General features: G+C 41.6%; 1 protein-coding gene across 3 annotated transcripts; it reads right to left on the reverse strand.

The window, feature by feature from the left end:
• Positions 1-125: 125 nt before the first annotated feature.
• Positions 126-18,973, reverse strand: MDM2 (MDM2 proto-oncogene). 3 transcript variants are annotated; one of them, XM_063322987.1, is made up of 12 exons: positions 18,855-18,973; positions 18,354-18,442; positions 18,150-18,222; positions 15,941-16,015; positions 15,434-15,567; positions 15,226-15,275; positions 13,797-13,864; positions 13,556-13,649; positions 10,866-11,023; positions 9,679-9,834; positions 8,046-8,123; positions 126-6,560 (listed from the first exon to the last, which is right to left on the reverse strand). In XM_063322987.1, the coding sequence occupies exons 3-12, from the start codon at positions 18,216-18,218 to the stop codon at positions 5,991-5,993; spliced, it is 1,452 nt and encodes a 483-aa protein (XP_063179057.1). In that variant the 5' UTR covers positions 18,219-18,222; positions 18,354-18,442; positions 18,855-18,973; the 3' UTR covers positions 126-5,990. The 3 variants fall into 3 exon arrangements, with proteins under 3 accessions (XP_063179057.1, XP_063179055.1, XP_063179056.1); XM_063322985.1 differs by having other exon boundaries at positions 10,866-11,026; XM_063322986.1 differs by lacking the exon at positions 18,354-18,442 and having other exon boundaries at positions 10,866-11,026; positions 18,855-18,971.
• Between the last annotated feature and the right edge of the window lie 1,645 nt (positions 18,974-20,618).

A 20,618-nucleotide genomic window follows, 5' to 3' on the forward strand; every position in this document is an offset into this window, starting at 1 on the left:
GCCCCAGCAGCCGAGTGAGGGCTGAAAGAGCCTGCGCCCTGGTTCACAGACTTAAAAACCTGTATGACAACCAAGCAGCAGAACTTGTAACAACCGAGTCACTGACACAAGAAAGGAGCACCAAGGAGCATATAAACAAATCTTTATTTAAAGCTTTTAAAGGGAACATACCATTTAGTTGCCTCAGAAAAGGAAAAAAACAAAAACCAGCAGACAAAGGCAATACACATGAAAATTCTTCTCATAAATGGAGCTACACTCTGTGCGCTTTGGGTGGCTATGGGTATAATGGTAACTGACTGCGGCAGTAGGTGCACTGGGCACCCAGGAGGTAACGCACCACGACAAGGTCTTGAAAGCACAATCATCTAGGATTAGCGGCGAAATTGCATAGTTAATTAAATTCACTATAAACCACGTCTGTTTCATAGTCATTCCAGCTACGGGTAGTGAGACAACAAAGTAAGACTCTGCTTCTGGAAAAGCCATTTGGTATTTTAGATATCATGGGATCATCATGGTGACAGCCATTAATATAGCTCAAAACCGAGAACTGTCCTTTAAAGGTCAGGCCATTAAGTTAAAGCAACATCTGCTCAAAAGGGGAGGCAACACCTCTTTAACTATCACCAACAAATTTTACGCGTAGGCGCTCTCTCTATATATATATATATACACTCTACAGAGAGGCATTCACTTAAAGCTTTTGGTGTACATCTATGCTAAATAAAAAATAAAAGCACACATTAGTTAAAAGCAACAATTTTTCGTGTTCAGTAAGTGCAGTCCATTGTTAAAATATCTCCTAAGCTCAGGTTTCAGGGTTGTTTTTTTTCTTTACATCATTTGTGCAACTTTTAAATGATAAATAACTCAAGACAAGACTTTGAGTCGGGTACGGATGAGCTGGAAAAGCTCCGTTAGCCCGGCAGGTAACTCCCCCCGGAACAGTCAGACACCAGCCGGGAGAGCTGCTGCACTAACGAAGCTCCTCTGGGAGCCGGACATACAATAATGCCGGGGCCAGGCAGCAGGAGCACAAACACGCTACATCATGTGCTTTATTAAGTAATGGGGTGACCCTACGCTGTGAATGACAAGAGAGTGGCCAACAGAGCTCGGCGCAGGGAGGACGGCTGCCCGCCCGCCCGCCTGCCAGTCCCCTGCATGGGCCCACGTTCCGCACTCTTTCCCACAGGGAAGCACCACGACAGCAAAAGTCCCCTTTTAGGCCGAGCGTTGAACAACAAAATATCATGATCTCCCTGGGATAACTGCTCCGCACCATACATGTGGCAAGTTAACACGCTGAATAAATTAACTGCTTTAAAATTACCAACTCTTACTTCTAAAATTATACCCTAACACCACACAGCTTTCAATTAAGATGGGGAAGAGAAGTTCTTCACCCCTATGCTAATCCCACAAATTCATTTCAGTTTATTCAGTTTCATTATGCTTCTAATCATTTCCTAATCTCTCTTCTGTAAGAACACGGTTTTCTGACGCATTATTCTTGTGGAGGCTTTCTATAAGGATGAGGAATTGTTTTTCCCTCATATTAGTCTTTAAGGGGAAAAATCTGCCCGAAGCCTTGCACGCAGCTTCACACCCGCACAGACATTTCAGAGACGGCGACATTTAAACAGATTCACAGCAAACAGAACTCGGGGATAAAATCATACCACACTGTTACAACAGATGTAACGCTTTCCATCAATTAAAGTTCTGTTGCACTTTTACCTTTTCCAAAGCAACCCGCTACCTGAGGCGGCAGCCCCAGCCCCCTGCGTGGCACGATGTGACACACGGGTCTTCTGTGCGCTCCCCGGTGACGCTGAAACAACATTCGAGGGCGGCTGCTGCTGCTCAACAGAACGCACCATCTTTGCAGTCAATGCTCAACATCACCGTCAATCCAGCTGCTCCTGTTTCAGCTGTGCACATCTTTTAAAGGACAAAAGCAGCAGACTTCATAACTAATAAATCTTAAGTGAGGACTGAGTATTAATGGTTCTCGCATATTTTAATATTCAACGCTTCTAGCCTCTTCGGGAAGTGTCAGACACTGAAACGAAGCAACTTTCCCATCTGCCTTGAGTGCGTCAATTTGCACTTCGCTTCCTTGGGTCAGGAGTTGGATTTCAATACTAATAAGTAGCTACATAGTGAAAAAGTCGTATTTAAATCAAAAAGTGGGTTTATTGTACTTTATAAAAAAGAATAAATGCGAGTTCTTGTAGCATTTGCACAAAACTATTGTCTATTTGAAGTACATGAAAAAACAGGCGAAGACAATTATTGAAAACTGTGCACTGTCTCATTTTATCAGCATCTTGGCCACATGTGCAAAGGCAAAGGCAATTAACCACCCGTTGCCAATTAACCGTGAAGCCTCTCAGCACCTCACCGCATCTTCCAGCCCATCCCCTCCGAGGTTACCAGCACAAGGAAGCAGTCACTCAGCTTCCTGCCCGTTCTCGGAGATGCAAAACCATTCCCAAAGGAAAACAAACACCATCAAAATCCTGTCACTCTGACAATGCTGCACCAGCCTCCATCTCTACTTAAATAAATGCCGTTCAGGTTCAACGCAGAAGTTGTTTAAGGGAAGGAAAAAAGAAAACAAAGACATAAATCTTCCCACGCCCCTCTTCATCTGAATATAATCTGAATAATTCTCTTTATTCTGCTACAATTTCTTAAATATTCTTCTTTCGACTGTGATTTACTCAGTATGCATATTTATGTATCTACACACGTACCAGTAGACTAATTCAATAAATTAAAGCTCAAAACACCAACTCTAAGCACAAGAATATTTACAAACTGTAATAAATTAAAGATTAAAACGTGTAGGGTATTAAATAAGGACCTCAAAAACCTCACTCGTCGAGTAAGAACAATTGTCAACTTCTATGCTAAAACATCACCAACTTTGGTGCCGCTACCCGAGGCCAGAAATGTGTTTACAGGGTGACAGAGCAGGGTGACACCAGCGGGCTGGTCACCGCCCACCCACAGGGACCCCCTGTGGGGACAGAGCCGTGGACGGCAGCCTTTTGGAGCCGCAGCATCACCTACACCCTCCCCAAAACCCCAGGCAGACACCGCTTGCCAGCGGTTCCAGTAAGAACTGGAACAGACACCCACACTTATTTGTAAGGCATGTTTTGGGGGGGAACCAAACACCCCCCCGAAGTTTTACTAGAAGTTATTAAGAATAATATTAAGCCAGAAAATAGAATTTGAAACAAAGATTCACTCCGACACAGGAGTTTGGCCATGGACGCAGAAATTAAACCTCAGCACTGGATGGAGCGGAGGGCATTTCCAGGGCTATTCTCCACAACAGGAAACACGCTAAGGGAGTACAATTTCAGCTCCTAAAAGGGAAAATTTATGATGCCGTTATGCTCTTGCTTCATCTTTTGCCAAAGCAGAAAGCATTAGTGGGAGATGAAATTGGTGTTGAAGAAAAATCCCAAAGCTGAGTGACTGGGGTCATTGCTCTGACCATACGTGCCTTTTAGAGAGCTGAAATACTATTTTTTTAAAAATGCGGAGCTTACTGAAGGGGACTGATTGGAAGAGAACACCAAGAACGGGATGGTACAACTTGTGCCAGCAGGACCTAGGGAAGAGCTGCTCTCCCAGGACTGCAGTTACACGGCCATCACCACGACTGCAGAGCGAGCATCGCACTGAAAAAGCATACGCCATAGGAGACGATGTAACGGACAAAGTTTTAAGTCCTCCTCAACGTACACCTCTACAATTCTTTCTCAGCTGCAGATTAGGACCGCTACTTGGTTCTGAGCTGCACTTGGAAGAGCCTCTGCCAACTTCACTGCACTTAAGTTCATCACATAAAAAACCTAAGAAAAACAAATAGGAAGCAGTGTGAATTAAGGCAGGCAGCCATCTATTAGAAGCATCTCTACTTGAAAAATGTAAGTATGTGCCCCAAGGACTTCTCTATCTCGGGCTGAAGGATTATTAAGCCCCACAAAACCCGTGAAAGGCTTCTGCTGACCAAAGAACTTCAAGAACTTCGGCTACCTGCTGTCGCTTTACAAATTGCAAGGGGCAAGAAATCTGCAAAAATACAAAGAAACATATGCAACAAGGGTTGACGTTTTGTTCACTTAAAATGAATTATGGTTAAACTTCAGAGACATCTGTATCCTTTAGTAGCATTTTTCAAAAATTAGCTGAAATGTATGAACAAAACATGACTGATCCGGTCATTCAGTCTTTACCTGTGAAGGTATTTCTTCGCAGGCAAGTAAGAACCAAGGGTTTACCGAGTCTCTCCTGTAACAGCTCTACGTCCTTTTCCTAGGTAATTCCTTGTATTCCAGGCCCTGGTTTATGGACACTTTATACCAGAGTAACTGTGGTTACTCAGCTCTGAGGTGAAGGTAATTAGAGCAGTAAAAGCCTCTGCGCTAGCACACAGGCATCAACAGTTTCCTACTGGTGTTGTTAAGGAAGCTGTTTATCCTTGTCCTGCAGGATGGTAACACAGCACAATTTCTGCATTTGGGCTACATCTTGGCGCTCCCCTGACGCTCAAACTACTCATCTGCCGTTTTCTATTGGGCAGATGATCAGCAACTACATGTAAAATTAAAGGGTGTTACAAACCTACAATTCCTCTTGTAATCTACTTTTCCATAGGAATAAATACAACTCACTGGTACAGAAACTCTCCATGTGAAAAACGGCCCGAGGAATCTGACCATATCCTGAAGATACCTTAGCTTACAAAAATATATGCACGCGACCTACTCTGAACGCACCGCACCACAAAACTGAGCCAGTCAGCAGACTGCGTAATAAAGGAACTGATAAAGTTTCACACAGCTTTTGACAAAGTACAGCGCGGAGACGAGAGCTAAAAGCAGTAAAGGAGAGGTCCAATGAGACCAATTTCGAGCTGGCCAAATGCCTTGCAAGAGATTTTCAGAATCCTTGTGATACGAACAGTTCAAGTTGGAAAGACTACTGAATTTTAAGAACATTTATGTGAACTAGAACTACGGAGCTTATTTGTTTCTGCAGATGGAGGTGGACTTTTTTTCCTTGCTATTTTTATTCAAGCGAATGTTGTGACCAAGCTGCGTGCTGTACTGTTGAAGTCAAAAACGAGTGCAGAAAAAGAATACAACTGTCTCCCAATATTACATGACTTGATATTACATTTATCCTTCATTTATCTTGCCTGTTCAAGCGTCTTCTCAAGCTAAAATATTAACCAGGATAATACAGACTTCCAAACCCATAAAGCTTTTTAAAATTCAGTTTCTCAATCTGTTTAAGAGATAACTGTAAGACTGAACTTGGATTCAGCCCTGACGTTTACAATGCATGCTATAAAAATAAAAGACACACAGTACCCCTTTCTATTTCCAAAACCCTAAATGATTTTCTATCACATCTTCCCCCAATTCCTGGTAAGATCTCCCCCAGAATTCGGTTACTTGGAGGAATTTAAGTTTTGGGAATGAGGGAGACAAGATTCTATTTATTTATTTTATTGACTTATTCAGAGGGTACTGATTGAGCCCGGTGTCTTCGCCAGGCAACAGATACTGGAATCTGAAGAATCTTCTACGTTCGTAAGAGGAGGAACTCACATTAACAAACTCTTCAACATGTCTCTCCTCTCATAATCACCAAATTTGGGTTTTTAATGTATGTATTTAATGCGGTAAAACAAATATCAACAACTTGTATGGAACATAAAACACAGGCAGTTTAAAGGAATTGGTTACTTCTATTGAGGGATTTAAAATCTTCAGGTTGATTTATGAATATTAGGCTAACCTCTTAATAACTCCAGTGCATTTATTTCAGCAATTACTTTTCATACCAAATGTAAAGAGACTCAAAATATTAATTTTCCAATAAGCATACAAAAATAATTTCTTGCTCTCTTAACCAGTTTATGAAGTTCCTTTTGTTGCTTTCCAGTCAACATCCATCTAACTAAAATAAGTTAGTACAATCATTTGTATGGGCTGTCTGCACACCGGGCAGGGTTTGTTCCTCTTCTTAAGCTTCCTTGCGCACGTGAAACACGACATGAGGTGTCCCGTTTTGCCGTGTACTATGCAGCCATTTTTAGGTCTGCTCTGACATATGACACAGGGCTCTATGCTGGTAACAGGTAGACTGGATTCCACGCTTTCCTCCTTGTCTTGCATTTCTCTTTTCTCAGGTTCCTTATAGTCCTCCTGACTGCTACAAAACATGCTGCTCGATGTCGATGGCTGAGAATAATCTTCACTTTCCTGGGACTCAGAAATTTGTACTGCTTTATCCTCATTCTCTTCCATGGCCGGTTCTTTGTCTTCCGTCATTTTCACTTTCTTGCAGTCAGGAACATCAAAACCTTCTTCAGACTCCAGGGGGAAGTTAGTTTCTGACTTGCTCTTTTCCAATTTATCACTCTTTTCATCTGGAAGCCAGTCCTCACGAAGGGCCCAGCATCTGTGGCAATGTCGTGGTAGTGGGGGATTCATTTCGCTACATTCGGGACACTTCCAATAATCCTTTAGTGAATTAAAGGTTGGAACAGCTTAAGATACTTGACATGCTTACCATTGACGTATTCAGAGATTATAAACAATTTATTACTGCCAAACTAATAGTTATGTTGAGCTATTGACTTGTTTATAATTTAAAAATTCCATTCAGTGTTTGGTCTCATTTTATGGTTCTAGATTAGAACAGTATGATGTTTAAGAGACTCTGACTTTCTTCTTGCAGTAGATTTGTGAAATAAAAATAGAGGTAGAACAACAATGATTTATATTTCTTAGGCAAAATTGAAGAAACCAGACCACAAAAGTTTTCAGAGAACCTCAGGAAAAACTTCTTTCTGATAAAAAGGTCCCCATTACCATTATTTTCAACAATGGACTTCTGAAATGGAAACTATTCAAGACTGAAGGAACATTTAAGCTGTGGGATGTTTAAGGTGTTGGGCTGCAAAACGGCCGGGTGAGGGCACTCTGACACAGTATTACAAAATAAAAACATCGGGCGTTGGTGGGGGGGCGGACGGGGAGGGCTGTAACACACTCTCAGAGGTTATTCCATAGGGTACGCTGAAAATAAGGCACTATCTATCTCATTAAAAATACACTTAATTTTTAAGGAGAAAGACCCTTCTCAGAAATAATGTATGCCATAGGGGGAATAAAACCAAAAAATAAAACAAAACTTATTTAGAAGATTCAAAGCACTTTTTGTTTGAGTCCTGAATAACATCAGTGACATCAAAAGCTTAGAAGACCAATTTTAAGTCCTAAAAATAACATTTAGACATATTTTTCCACCCACAAACAGCGCTATGTTTTTAGATGGTGGCAAGCCCTGTGTTCTACACACAGAGCAAAGTCCCTCAGTCCCATCAAGGGACTGGAACATTTCAGACAGTTTTGGACAACAGCTTTATTCAAGCTTCAACCGTGAAAAGCAAATAATAAATAAAAATGTCTACATACTTTGCCTCAAAACCCTGAATTTATTACCACACTTCAAGAAAGGTCTCACAGAATTCAGAAAGAGCCTCAAATCTTTTAATTTTACAGTACTGTTCTGTAAACAGGTTTGCCTTCTCATTTGTATGCTACAGATTCCTTCATTCAGGTAAGACAATAAAACTAGACATTATGATTTATAGGAAGAATATTTAAATATACATGACTAAGATTTTTTTTTTCATTTTGTGCAAAAAGTCAGATTTAGGCTCCAAATGATTTTGTTCCATTAAGTCAGTGAAACCGTGAGTTAGTGTGGGGGGTTTTTTTTAATGGATTAGGAAGCTTATTAATTAAAAAAAAAAAAATCTATCAAGGTTCCTTAACAATCACATGTTCAATAATTAAAATATTGTCTTGGAATCTTCAAGCGTACAAGAAAAAGTCAATTTAATTCTTAAAAAATTACTGGTAGCAACAAAATTTATCTGTACTCCTTGATCTGTCAGTTCACCCAACTTATGACGCTTTGCCGAAGAAGTTACTACTCACGGCTAGAGAAATCTCTGGATCTTCATCAAATGAATCAGCATCACTATCGTCATCCTGGTAAATTGTCAGCTGATATACCTGGTTTAAATTAAAAAAAAAAAAAAAAAAAAAAAGCATTGATAGCTTTCCAGATAGACTTTTAATCAAATGTAATAAATAGGGCATATACATTCATTTATGCTTGCAAGTAACTCCACAAAATCTGATGACTGGTTTGGGGGAAGAGAATTCTGTTCACACTTGTAACCGTTTGAAGAAAAATGTAGACTAGACAGATTGAAGGTACCACTTTCTAGAGTAGAAGTGATGCCCCTCTATTCAACTCTGGTGAGGGCACACCTGGAGCACTGTATCCAGCTCTGGGCTCCCCAGTACATAAGAGATATGGAGCTACTGGAGAGAGTCCAGCAAAGGGCCACTAAGATTATTAAGGGATTGGAGAAGCTCTCACAAGAGCAAAGGCTGAGAGTGCTGGGACCGTTCAGCCTGGAAAAGAGAAGGCTTAGGGATGGTCTTATCAATGTGTGCCTGAAAGGAGGGTATAGAGAAGATGGAGCCAGGCTCTCTTCAATGGTGTCCAATGATGGGATAGGAGGAAACTGGCACAAATTAAAACACAGGAGGTCCTGCCTGAATGTAAGGAGACACTTTTTTTACTGTGAGAGTGACCAAACACTGCCACAGGTTGCCCTCCATCCTTGAAGATACTCAGAAGTCATGTGGACACAGTCCCACACAATAGCTCTTGCATGAGCCAGGGTGGGTGGCTGAGATGACCTCCAGAGGCCCCTTCCAACCTCAACCATTCTGCAATTCTCAACACTGGTGTTGGGAGCAGGGCCACCCTCATCCCTTCTTCCTCCAAATCATCATTTTATCTCACGGTGCAGCTCCACAGCACTGTAACCCGGTCTACATCAGTACAGTCAGTCCCATTCAGCCTCTCAAGTATCACAGTCATGTATGTCCCTGGCGAATTCTGCCTCTGGTACTTACCCAAACTTGCCATGAGCTGATTCACCTCTTTGAAGTAACAGAAAACTAACTCAGAAAAAAAAATAATTTCCCACTTCATTCCTAACATTCCATGTATCTACAGCTTTTGAAAATTATGGTAATCACAACTTTGCTGTCTTCTTGCCTCCTAAAGAAAATTTCTAAAATTGAGTTTCAGCATCTCTTTGAAACATTTATATTCATGGAGGCAAATGATTCAGAAATATCCCTTTGCAAAGAGTTACTAGGAAAGTCTTCATTCAGTGTCAAAAGTGTTGTCAAAGCTCAACATGTATTTCTAGAACTAAAAATGTAGGAATAGACTCCAACAGCTAGTGAGTGAAGTTAAACAGACAGACTTTTCCAGACTGTCAAGAGTCTGTTTCAGAGACCAGGGAAAGCCTTAGCACTGTTCCAGTTATTGCCTGGTGGGTGCATGATGGTGACCCAACTGCATAGGTATGTAAGTTGATTTAACGAATGATAAGTCCAGTTCATCACACAGCACACACAGTCCAGAAATAAACCTGAGGAGTGAGTTACTTCATGTTGGATTCTTAATGTGAAGTATTCCTGTAAGTGTCCTTCCCCTCTCACTCCCCCAGTCAAAAAACCCTGAAACAAAACAACTACATACCTCATCATCTTCATCTGTGAGCTCCTGCCCTTCTTCATTATGGCTATAATCTTCTGAATAAATAGACTCAACTTCAAACTCTACACTGAACTGGTCTGAAACAGAACTGTGGTCAAACCAATCAGAGTTTTCACTTAATGAACTGGCATCAAGATCCTGAAAAAAAGAGAAAGAAAGTACACATTGAACCTCACTAGTCCATATCCATACCCATTACTGTTAAGACAGTTCATAAGATAAAACCAAACTACGTAGTTTAATTAGCTATGGAAGAAATGAGACCAGCTGCTGTCTAGATAGAACATCTTTTATGATAGAACATCAGATAGAACATCTTTTATGAGACAAATGAGTTATAGGTGGCTAAAAATAAAGCTAGATCTAAAAGCCTTTTGACAGCTCTGCAACAGAAGCTGCAGTGAAACTACAGCCAGCTTGCAGACTGCTAGACTGCTGCTACTATTTCACCAAGGCTCTCCTAAAAAGTGAAGGAACGGATGCAAGAAGATGCTGTCTTTTGCCTGCATGTCATTACAATTTCTATTCTCATCAACTTTTTTTAACCGTAATTTGAGACAGTGGCTAAAGAATTCTAAAACAGCAAAAGTGAAGACACAGTATTAGTTCTGTCAATTCAAAATACAGTATATGACTAGGAACACTAGTAGTTTAGCTCTTCATGACTTAACCCAGACACAGATAATTTGCCTCAGCATTTGCTGAAAACAACAACACAGAACAGTAAAGGTTTGGAAAATGAATACAATGTGATCATCAGGACACTATTATGTACAGTTACTGAAGCTGTACTGCAACCACCAGATGGCTCAGAAGCACCAACTATTCTGTATTACAGAATATCTGTAGCTGCTTTTCTTCTCTTAGCAGTCTAAGAAATATTTATTTTAAAACACAAAATATATCTGGCAGTTTTTCAACACTGTGACAAACAGTAAGAATCTGTTTTTTAAAGAATATCCAGAATTAGTATTTTAAAAAGTTTCACTTAAGCTTTGTCAGCAGATCTACGAAAGACTCCAACTCCACCCACACACCAACTTTTCTTTCAGCCCTTTTCTTTCCTCAGATACTGATGCTTTTAATTAAGAACATGATGTTTTAAGATGCGTATTTGCACTTGTGGTATCTGCAAAATTTGTACCACAAAAATACATATTTTGACTTACAGGAATGGAAAGAGAATCTGTTGAATCGCTGCTATTGCTTCTTTCACGGCACAAACCACTGACTACACACCATGAGAGACTTTCATCAAACGTCAACGAAATGCTGTCCGACTTGTGTCGTTTTCTTCTGTCACTATGCAGGTCATCTGAAGAATTTTCTTCTGGGCACATTCAAGAATTTTTATTACTCCAAAAACATCTATGCAATGCGCAGTTTTGAATATTCTTAACAGAAGCTTAAAATGTAATTTACTTATATGGGAATTTCAGGAAAACAATGTCATTCAGTATTACTTGGTGGACAAAAAAAGTAAAGGCACCAAAAACTTTTTTAAAAAAGACACAGTAACACTGTGAAACATTTAAGTGTGAAACATTCCTGAAAACAGTATTTTAGGGGCTGGCTTCACCCGCTTGTCCCATCAGTACAGCTTGTAAATGGCAGTTTCCACATGCAGGAAATAAAATAACAGGAAGCATTTTTACTCCACTTCACACATGACTTGTTAAATCCCTCCTGATTTTAAGAAATACAGTTCAGATCTTAATTGTCCGAGCTCCCTCTACAGTCAGTAGACAGAAAGGCACTTTCAGAGGGCTTCTTAATCCATCATAGAATTAGCAGGGAGACAGAGAAAATAGCTCCCATGTCACATGCATACAAAGGACCTCATGCTAGGCAAGAAAAGTTCAGGTTCAAGTTTCAGATACCTCAACAAATTTATCAGTTAATAGTTGTACGATACGTAATTGCATTTACTCAACTGGATTTTTGTAACAAACCATTATGACTTTCACCACACGCTAGCAAGAAAATCTTCAAGGCATGCCGTGTAAAAATTGAACTCTGAAAGCATTGCTTTAAGCTGTGATTACTAAACATTCTTGGTTTGAAGGCAAAAAGACAATGCTTTTTCAATACATCATGTTTTGAAACAACCACCTACAGCAGCATAAGGAGTAGGGGGACAGCATTTTAGGGGTAGGTAAGTAAAAATTCAGCTCCGCTGACTTTTAAGGGTATTTGGTAAGAAATGATTTTATGAAAAAAAAGTGTTGCAAAGTCAGTATGTAAGTGCAGCGGAGTGAAAACTCCCCAAGAGGCCTGACAACTTGGTTCAACAGTCCTCAGTAAGAGCCTGCTGCCCCCCTACAGTTGCCTTTTGCACCCACCCTCTATTGCCCAGCCTCTCCCTTGCCTTGCACAACACACCCTGACAATCCATGAGTCTTCAAGTCTTGAATCTTTCATTGTAAAAGAAAAGAGAACAAAACACTTGTACATACTTTGAGACTTCTCTTACTTTCCCTTGGTGCTTCTTGGCTCAGCCCCTCTCTTTTCTTTTCTTTTTCCGCCCTGAGAGCCCCACCAAATTTGGTGCCCCCAGGCCCAAGGGTTGCTCCTGTCCATCGTTGTCCTCATTTAGTTGTCATGGCTCCATGCTGAACTGATACTGTATCACCACAAGGTTTCTATACACTATGTAAGCGGCTCCAAAGGAGCCGCTACCATCCCAATTTAACAAGAATAGTGGTTTAAAAGGAAGATTTCCTATAAATTAGAAAAAAAGTGTATATAAAAACACTATATTAAAAGAACTTTTAAGGTTGTAACAAACTAATAAAAGGATGCAAAGACAGAGTTAATAATCAAACCTACAATAAGTAAGCACAACACAGGACTTTATGTGCTCTGGGTCATGCCTAAATATTACAGGTTATGATGTTTAACTGAGACTTTCCATCCTTTCACCAGTTTTTGTTACAACATTAAAATGTTCTTTTAATTTAGTGCAAACCGCTCAGCAACGCAGCACAGTTTTTGGACTGACTAACATGACAGTGGCCTACGATGAACACAAAAAAATACTAAGCAAAAGCTGAGGAACTGAAAAATGTTCCTGAGCAACTGAAGAAAAGAAAGTTCTATGCAGCGACAGAAGGTTATCACTGCCCAGGTAATTATAACCGTCAAGTCATAAGGTAACAGAAGTAAGTGATGGAACAAACTAAAGTAAGAAATTCCACAGAATAGTATTTAAGTAGAACTGTACAGAACACTTCCACTGAGAAACTTACTATGCTGACCAGCTTGTTATTTGCTAATTATCGGAAGAAACATTGTGCATTTTGAAAATTTATTTGCCAGTGATTACTGAATAACCACAGTAAAGAGAAGGAGACGTTTTAAGAAGTGCTTAATGAATGGTCAGGTACCTAAACGTCCAAAATCATCCCATGTTACTACCAGACTCCTAACATCTGCCACCAATTGAAATCCAATGATAACTGCTTTTAGAGAGCGCACAAAATGTGAAATGTTGTGGCTGTCTACAGAGGGAATTGAAATGAATTTGATTACTACAGTCTATTACAAACAAGAGTGTTCTCATCATGAAGACAACATAATTGATTAAGTTCTGCTGATGAGAACAAGTTTAACAGCTCTGTGGAACCAGTTATTCCATCACCTTATTAACAGTTCTAGAGATCCAAACAGTAACATGACACTGGAGGAAGGAATACAAGGCATTGTGTACTTCTTCTAGACTGAACATTTTGTTTTAGATAAGCAGAGAAACATGAACAGTATTTGTCAGCGTCTTTCAAAGACAGTAATGCAACAGAACGTACTTTTTTTCCTAAGTGGCCATGCTACTGAAAGTTCTGTGTCATAAATTTGCACATACCAGATTCACTGTGTGTTCTCCTCCTAGAAGATGTAGTTGGTCGGGAAGTCACGTTTGATGAAGTTTGCTTCTCTTCTATCTCTTGCATAGATTCCTGGTGAACAGAAATACTAAGTAAGCCGGAGCATGAATACAGGTAAAAGGCTGGAACCAACTAATTGCATCTAAACCACTGACATGATCATGCAAAACTAAACAGAATTTACATTTCAGAACATTCACTAAAAAGAAAAAAAATCACCTTTAGAACATTTTCTTCTTCAAGCTGAAATCTGGCATCATCCTCAGGTGTGTCAGCAAGCGTAGAGTCTGAAACCACACCAAACCAAACAAATGTAACACAGCACAGCAGAAAAAGTCAATTTCAGGGTCAAAAATGTTACAGTAAAAGCAAGGGAGAGAAGTAAACGGCACTAACTAATTAATACGCTGAAGTTAACAACACAATGCATTTACAAAGTAAAATCTAAACAGAACTTAACATCCAGACATTTTGCAACAATGGATAAAACAACCCCATTTGTTTGCTTTTCAGGTGTGTGCAGTGCTTTCCCTGTAACATTACTGAACTGGGAAAGTGGGGCGGAAGAAGAAATCTCGATCACAAAATAGCTCAGAATTTTATTATAAATGCCTTCACATGAAGGCTGTGCATTAGCTGGGATTCTGCAGTTATGAAGAATATAGGCAGGAAATATTTTACACTTCCTCCTCTCTGGAGTATATTTTACTAGCTCTCACCTTCTGGGAACACTGAATTTAAAAGACATTAAATAGAAGAAAAAATTAACTGTTGTTAATTATACATGCTTATGATCAGACAGACCCTGAATTAATAAATTATCTTTCAAGAAAATAATTTGAGAGCTAATTTAAGTTGGCAAGCATAACAATGAAGGGTAATAAAGAGCATGTTTCCCATCTTCACCAGCTGAACACTTGCCTTTTCGAAAAATCAGAAACAAAGGGTGTCCTAATATGGATTTAGAAGACAATTTACAAAACAGCCTCCACTGTTTAACTTCTGGTTCACTCCTTGCATTAGTAAAAAAATACAGCTATATCAAGCATTTTTATACTGTAAAAGATGACTGTATGTAACGATTCTCCATTTATGGAGTGGCTACCCACAAAGCTACCACAAAGCTACTTTTTTAAGTATACAGACCTTTCAAAAGAGTACTCAGTGTAGCTGAGGGTGAGCAGTTCTAAATGTACTCCACGCTAAGTTTTGAAAGTTAAAACAGAACACTAACAGAATAAAAAGCATTCACCCTGACTTTAATGCTGGAAACTTCAGGAAGTTAATTTTTGATACGAAAACCTTTTATGTTCTTGAGGGCTTTATCCATAAGACAGACAAGCAAACTACTAATTTTTCAATTTAGTCCTCTTTTGTGTTCAGCTCTGATTATGCTTGTTCTGGTTCTAGTCTGACAAAATTACCCAAATGCTGTTCAGATTTTTATTTTTTTTTCTCCCCCAGAAGAAATAGCATTTGTTTTGGTTCACTATTTGTGATTGCTCTGGATAGCAGCATATAAAACCAAATAGCTAATTATGGAGAGACAGATGTTATCTGATCACTACATCCAAGATACGTTAATGTAAGTTGTATTTTTCCCTGCTACTTTCTCCCCACAACAAAAGGTCCTCCCAAACTAGCTTACCTTGTTGATTGATTGCTACCAGATTTCTGGAAATCATTGAATATAGTCTCCTTAGATGGGGATAAAGAAAGAGATGTTGCAAATTAGCTGCATGTAAATATAAAAGAGAGCTTACCATCTTTGAAGATGCAAAGAGTTAAAAAAGGCCATACGCATTATGTCCTCCATTATTTCACAACCAGACTCTCAGAAAAGAATCCCATTTTACCTGTGTTCTTTTACTGAAAAGCTTGTTACTCCAAATAAATCCCCCAGGAGATCATTTGCACAGTGTACAATATGTTGCTGTTTTTCATCATATAATTGTTTAGACATAATATATTGTCCAAGATAGAATATTACCTGTAAAATAAATGACAGACACAGACATTAACTACCCAGGTTCTGTTGCTTCAAGATTAAATGTAAGAGAAAACACATCAAATTCGTTGAGATTTGCTCTTCAGACATTGATTGCCTAAAACTCTCTTTGAGCTGTGATTTTCACCTATCATTCCGCAAGTACTTTACTATTCTACTAACCACCAGATACTTCTGTTCAGATTTTGAGGAACTTGCTTAAATGCCACCTAACAAGTCAGCACAATAAAAACAATACCTTGTTCTCAATATCTTCGAGATAAGCTGTGAACTACACTGCCCCCTATTCACCCAAAACAAAAGAACAATCCTCTGTATTCACTGTAATCTACCTTTAGTGATTAGAAGTTCTCACCTCCTTCATAGTAAAAGTGTCCTTTTCTGCACCAGCTAACTTTAACAACTTCAACAATAGTGGCTTTGGTTTAACCTGTGCGGGGAAGAAGAAAAACAGTATGCACCAATTATTCGCCAAACAAAACACTATTTACACAAGTAAGCTTCCTCCTTCTGCATTGGTCTGATATACAAACATACAACGACATTAAAACCTACCCACAGACAAGTTTTTCACTTTTTTAAAGTTAAACTTAAAAGAAAATAACGCAAACCCAGTCATACTAAAATTCTCATATGGTGCATCTTAGCTGAAACACCAGTATTCCATTGGTACATACAGATTTCTCCATTTGAGCTACAGGATTCATTTGGTGGTGTCAAATACAGGGCTGGGTACTGGGGAATCCCGCTTCAATCCTTTGAGTCATTACAGTGACTCCCAAAGGGGAGGGAGAAAGGCAAACGGACCTTTGTGACTACCTGTTAGGTCCAGAGTACGAGTCACACTGGTCCATGTCTTTTCTAGTCCCTTCCTGTGACAGTTTCTGAGGCTGCAGTTTTGCATTTGACAGCTGGGCTGCTTTACCTCTGAAGAATTTTTTTATATGGGATAAGCACACTCTGTCCTTTCCACCCTATTTCAATCACTCCTACCTCTGCAATGGCCTCCCACTCCCGGACCGTGCCAGCAGAGTTATAGTGGCAGCCAGTCTATGACAACTTCTGAGGCAGAGGAGGTAAAAGTTTTTTTTAAAAAAAAAAAAAAAAATCACTTCCCTCCTCTTTTTTTTTTACTTTTGGTTTTGTTTTTTTTTCCTCTTCTGGCCAGAGCAGTGTCTGGATCCCATTCACTGCACTGTTCAAGAAACCACTGTGCCAATACCACTGCAGGAGGGGCTCTCACAACGGCCAAGAGAATGCCTGTCGAGCCACTGGAATTCCCAGTGCAGTATATTCTAGCATTGCCACTTTAACAATAGCATAACCATTCTAAGAACAGACTAATATCTACCTATCCTAATACATTCCCTAAAATAAGAAAAGAATATTATAGAAAAGAAACACTCTATAGGAAAGCGTGAATAAAATATCATGAGAAGGAATAAACACTTAAGGGAATAGGGGGAACTTGCCTACATTCCATTTCAACTATCTACTAAAATCAATGTTAAGTTTTAGTGCGTTAACAAGAGACGAGCTGCAAGAGTCACATATAATGAAAACAATAAACAAGCTTGCAGACAACCTTAGAGCACGCAGCATATATTACAGTTTCATAAAGGAAGCAAACAGTAACTTATTAAACTGCTAATGACAGCTGAGCATAGGAAGGCAAAGCACAGTTTCAGATCTCTGCATCCACAACTAGACCCATGGGTTCAGAACTTTTTAGTCCTCAGCCCTCTCTCCCCGACTCCTGCAAGTATAAATTTCTGCCACGCAGATCTGACAGCAGACAATAGCATCACATTATGATGACTTACAAAAAGAAGAAGCAAACGAAAAAAAAACAACTTTGAACAGACTGCTGTTCTGCTACTTCGCTTTTTTTTTTTAAGTTCTGCTATCAGTCTACACTTTTAAGCTTTACCCTTGTACAAAGAGGCATCTAGTTCAACTACCATTGTACACATGCCGATTTTAATTCGCATCTCAGGTATAACACACAGGCTTCATCCTCAGGAAAACTTGCGCAGAAAAGCCAGGACAGCAGAACTGTCACTGTATCATGGAAAGCCTGGATATGCAATGCCATAAACACAAATGAAGACTCTAAGTACAACTTGCTTATGAATCCGATAGAGAAGAAAATAAAAATGCTAAATTCAAAAAACCTTCAGTTGTCACGACAAGATTATTTCACAACCAGTGTACGTTTTGCACAACGTAGATCTTCCACAACTCTTCAGTTATGAACTGTTAACAATTTCCACCACAAAATACTTACCATGATCAAATCAGACCTTAAGATCCTTTTTATTAAACGAAAGCAACCTGACCAGCAAAGGTCTCCAGGAAACGGAGTCTATACCATCACCCCCGACTCTCAAGCACGAATGAGATACATTTGCTTCACAATTACAGGATCAAAGACAGACCATCTTCACCGGATTTCCTGCCTTTTCTCTAACAATCGCTTGCTGAGCAAAGCAGCCCTTTTGAATTTGCAAATAAAAACCCTACAAAACGCATGAAAAATTCGCGCATCCAACAGAGCTACTGACCAGCGCCTCTTGCTCCGAAGCGGTGACAGAAGCAGCATCCGTCAGGGAGGACATCTTGGTATTGCACATTTGCCTGCAATTAAGGGGAGAAAAACCTCAAAACACGGAACACTGCTACACAACTCGAGACTGCCCGCCGGGGACAGAGAGACCCCCGGGACGGGCTCAGGGCCGCGCTCCGCAGCCCCGGCGGTGCCCACTCACCTCGGTGCCCTCGTCCAACCCCCACGCCGGAATCCGGCGGCGGGTATCTGGGCCGAGTCGGACCGGGACGGGCCGTGCCTTATATAGCGCTGCCAAGAGGAGGCATGTCGGGGCTTAGCTCCTCCGCCGGCCGCGGCCTGACATGCCTGAGCATGACCAGGAGCGGCGGCGCTGCCGAGTCACCGCGGGGGGGACCGACGAGGAGGGGCCGACGCTGACTCACCACGGCTACCAGAGCGGGAGGGGTGGGGGGGGCGGCGTTGTGCAGAAACAGCCCCGTCTCTGCACCCTCCCCCACTACACCGCTCCGCACCGGCCCCACTCTCCCCCCCCGCCCCGCCGGCGGAAAACGCGGCGCTCGCCTCAGTGCCGCGCCCCGAGCGAGTCCCCCGCCGGGCCTCAGCCGCCCCACCCCGGGCACCCAGGCCCGCCCCGCTCGAAAAGCGAGACCCGAGCGACCCCTCAGCCCCTGCCCCGAGCCAGCCGTGATCCCCCACGCACCGCTGGCCGCTCCGCTGCCCGGCCCGCGGAGGACCGGGGGAGGGAAGGGAGGCCCTACCACGCCGCAGCGCGGTCCGAGCCCCACGCCGCCATTTTGGCCGCCCGTTGGTGTGCCCAGCGCCCCCTAACGGCTGCGGGGCAACGGCCGCGCCGCGCGCAGGCAGCGGGGTAACGGCCGCGGTCCTGAGGCGACGCCTAACGCCCGGGCGGCTGAGGGCCGTGCTCGGTGGCCGGCCCGCCAGTCCCCGGGGCGTTACGGGATGGAGAGACAGAGCCCGGGCACCGCCTTTCCCTTGCGCCCGGCGCCGCGGGCCCGACCTGAGGGACAAACGGGGCGAAGGCCCGGCGGCAGTAGGCGCTGTCAGAGCCGCGGGAAGGGGGAGGCTGGGGCTGTGCTTTGACGGCGGCTTCTTCTTTTGTCGGCTGCGTCCCTCCTCTTCTTGTCCATCGTCCCTTTTATCCCCCTCTCGACTGTGTTTACGGCCACTCCACGGGGACCGACTGGTTGTGGTAAACAAAACATGTTGTGGCTTGTGGATGTGAAGCGTTGACGAGACAGAGCTGGAAGAGCAGGGCTTGCTGCTAGCAGCGAGCCTGAAAGAATATAAATGTTCCCTACAGATCCTCACTTCTACTAAAAATTTTAAAAAAATATTCATTTGCAGGCAGATGTTGAACATCTCCCTGACTTCCCCCTCAGAGACATCGGGCCGTTTTGGGGCACAGCCCTGTCCATGTGGGGTGAGGCCGTGCAGGCCCTGCCGGTGGCAGCTCTCTGGACCCCGGCTTTGCAAGCTCCGGTTCTGAACCATCAGACCGTGTTTGAGGATAAACAGCTTTAAGACTTTTAATGGCAACCTTGTACTTAACATCAATGCTGCAGCATATGTTAATGATAGAAAACTTCACTACGTCAATTTATTTTGAGGTTAATAAAGGCAGAGACTCCTGCTTACAGTCCACATAATTCAGGGACACAATAATAGAAGTGTTGGTTGCCTGGCTAGTAGGTAATGACACCTTTCGATACAAGTTTGATTTGCAATGCTCATTTGTGCCTTTTAAGTTGTTTTTTTCACTGATATTTTGGAGAGGAAACGATGATAAAACTTTACATCCAACATGCTGTCATATCGTCCTATGTTCCTGCCATCTCCCATTCTATAATTTTGAGTACCCTGTAAGTATTTGGAAGTATGTTATTTTGATGGGTACTTATTAATCGCTACACTTCAACTAGAACTGGTTAGTTTTCAGTCTGACTCCCTTTTCTAATTATCAGGTTTTTTCTTTGACCATGGTGACATTTTAAAATTGTATTTGAATAGTGAAAAGATTTGTTAGAGAACATAAGCACTGCAGATAGCGTTTAAAGATACGCTAGAGCAGAGTGAGCATAATGCTAATTTTCCATGACAACTAACTTGTCCAAACAAGAAGTGGATAACTGCCTGGACTTGTCTGTTGGCCAAATATAGATTCTCAGCAACCATGGCACCTTGTAAAAATTCCAGCAGTGATCTAAACCTAGATATTTGTGTGATGATGGATTTTCAAGACGAGCTTGTTATCCCTCTAGAGCATAAAGCTCAAGGTTCTAGTGAGGGACAGCCAAGAAGCTGCCAGAATTTTGCAAAGCATGCTCACCTCCTGTTAGCACCAGAGTTTCAAGGCAAACAGAAATCTGGTTTAAGTGCAGTGTCCTGCCCCCAGCAAAGTCAGAGATCTGCTCATTTCCACCCAGCACCCCAGTTCCTGAGATCC

Source organism: Chroicocephalus ridibundus, chromosome 1, assembly GCF_963924245.1.
Source record: "Chroicocephalus ridibundus chromosome 1, bChrRid1.1, whole genome shotgun sequence".
Classification (NCBI taxonomy): Eukaryota; Metazoa; Chordata; class Aves; order Charadriiformes; family Laridae; genus Chroicocephalus; species Chroicocephalus ridibundus.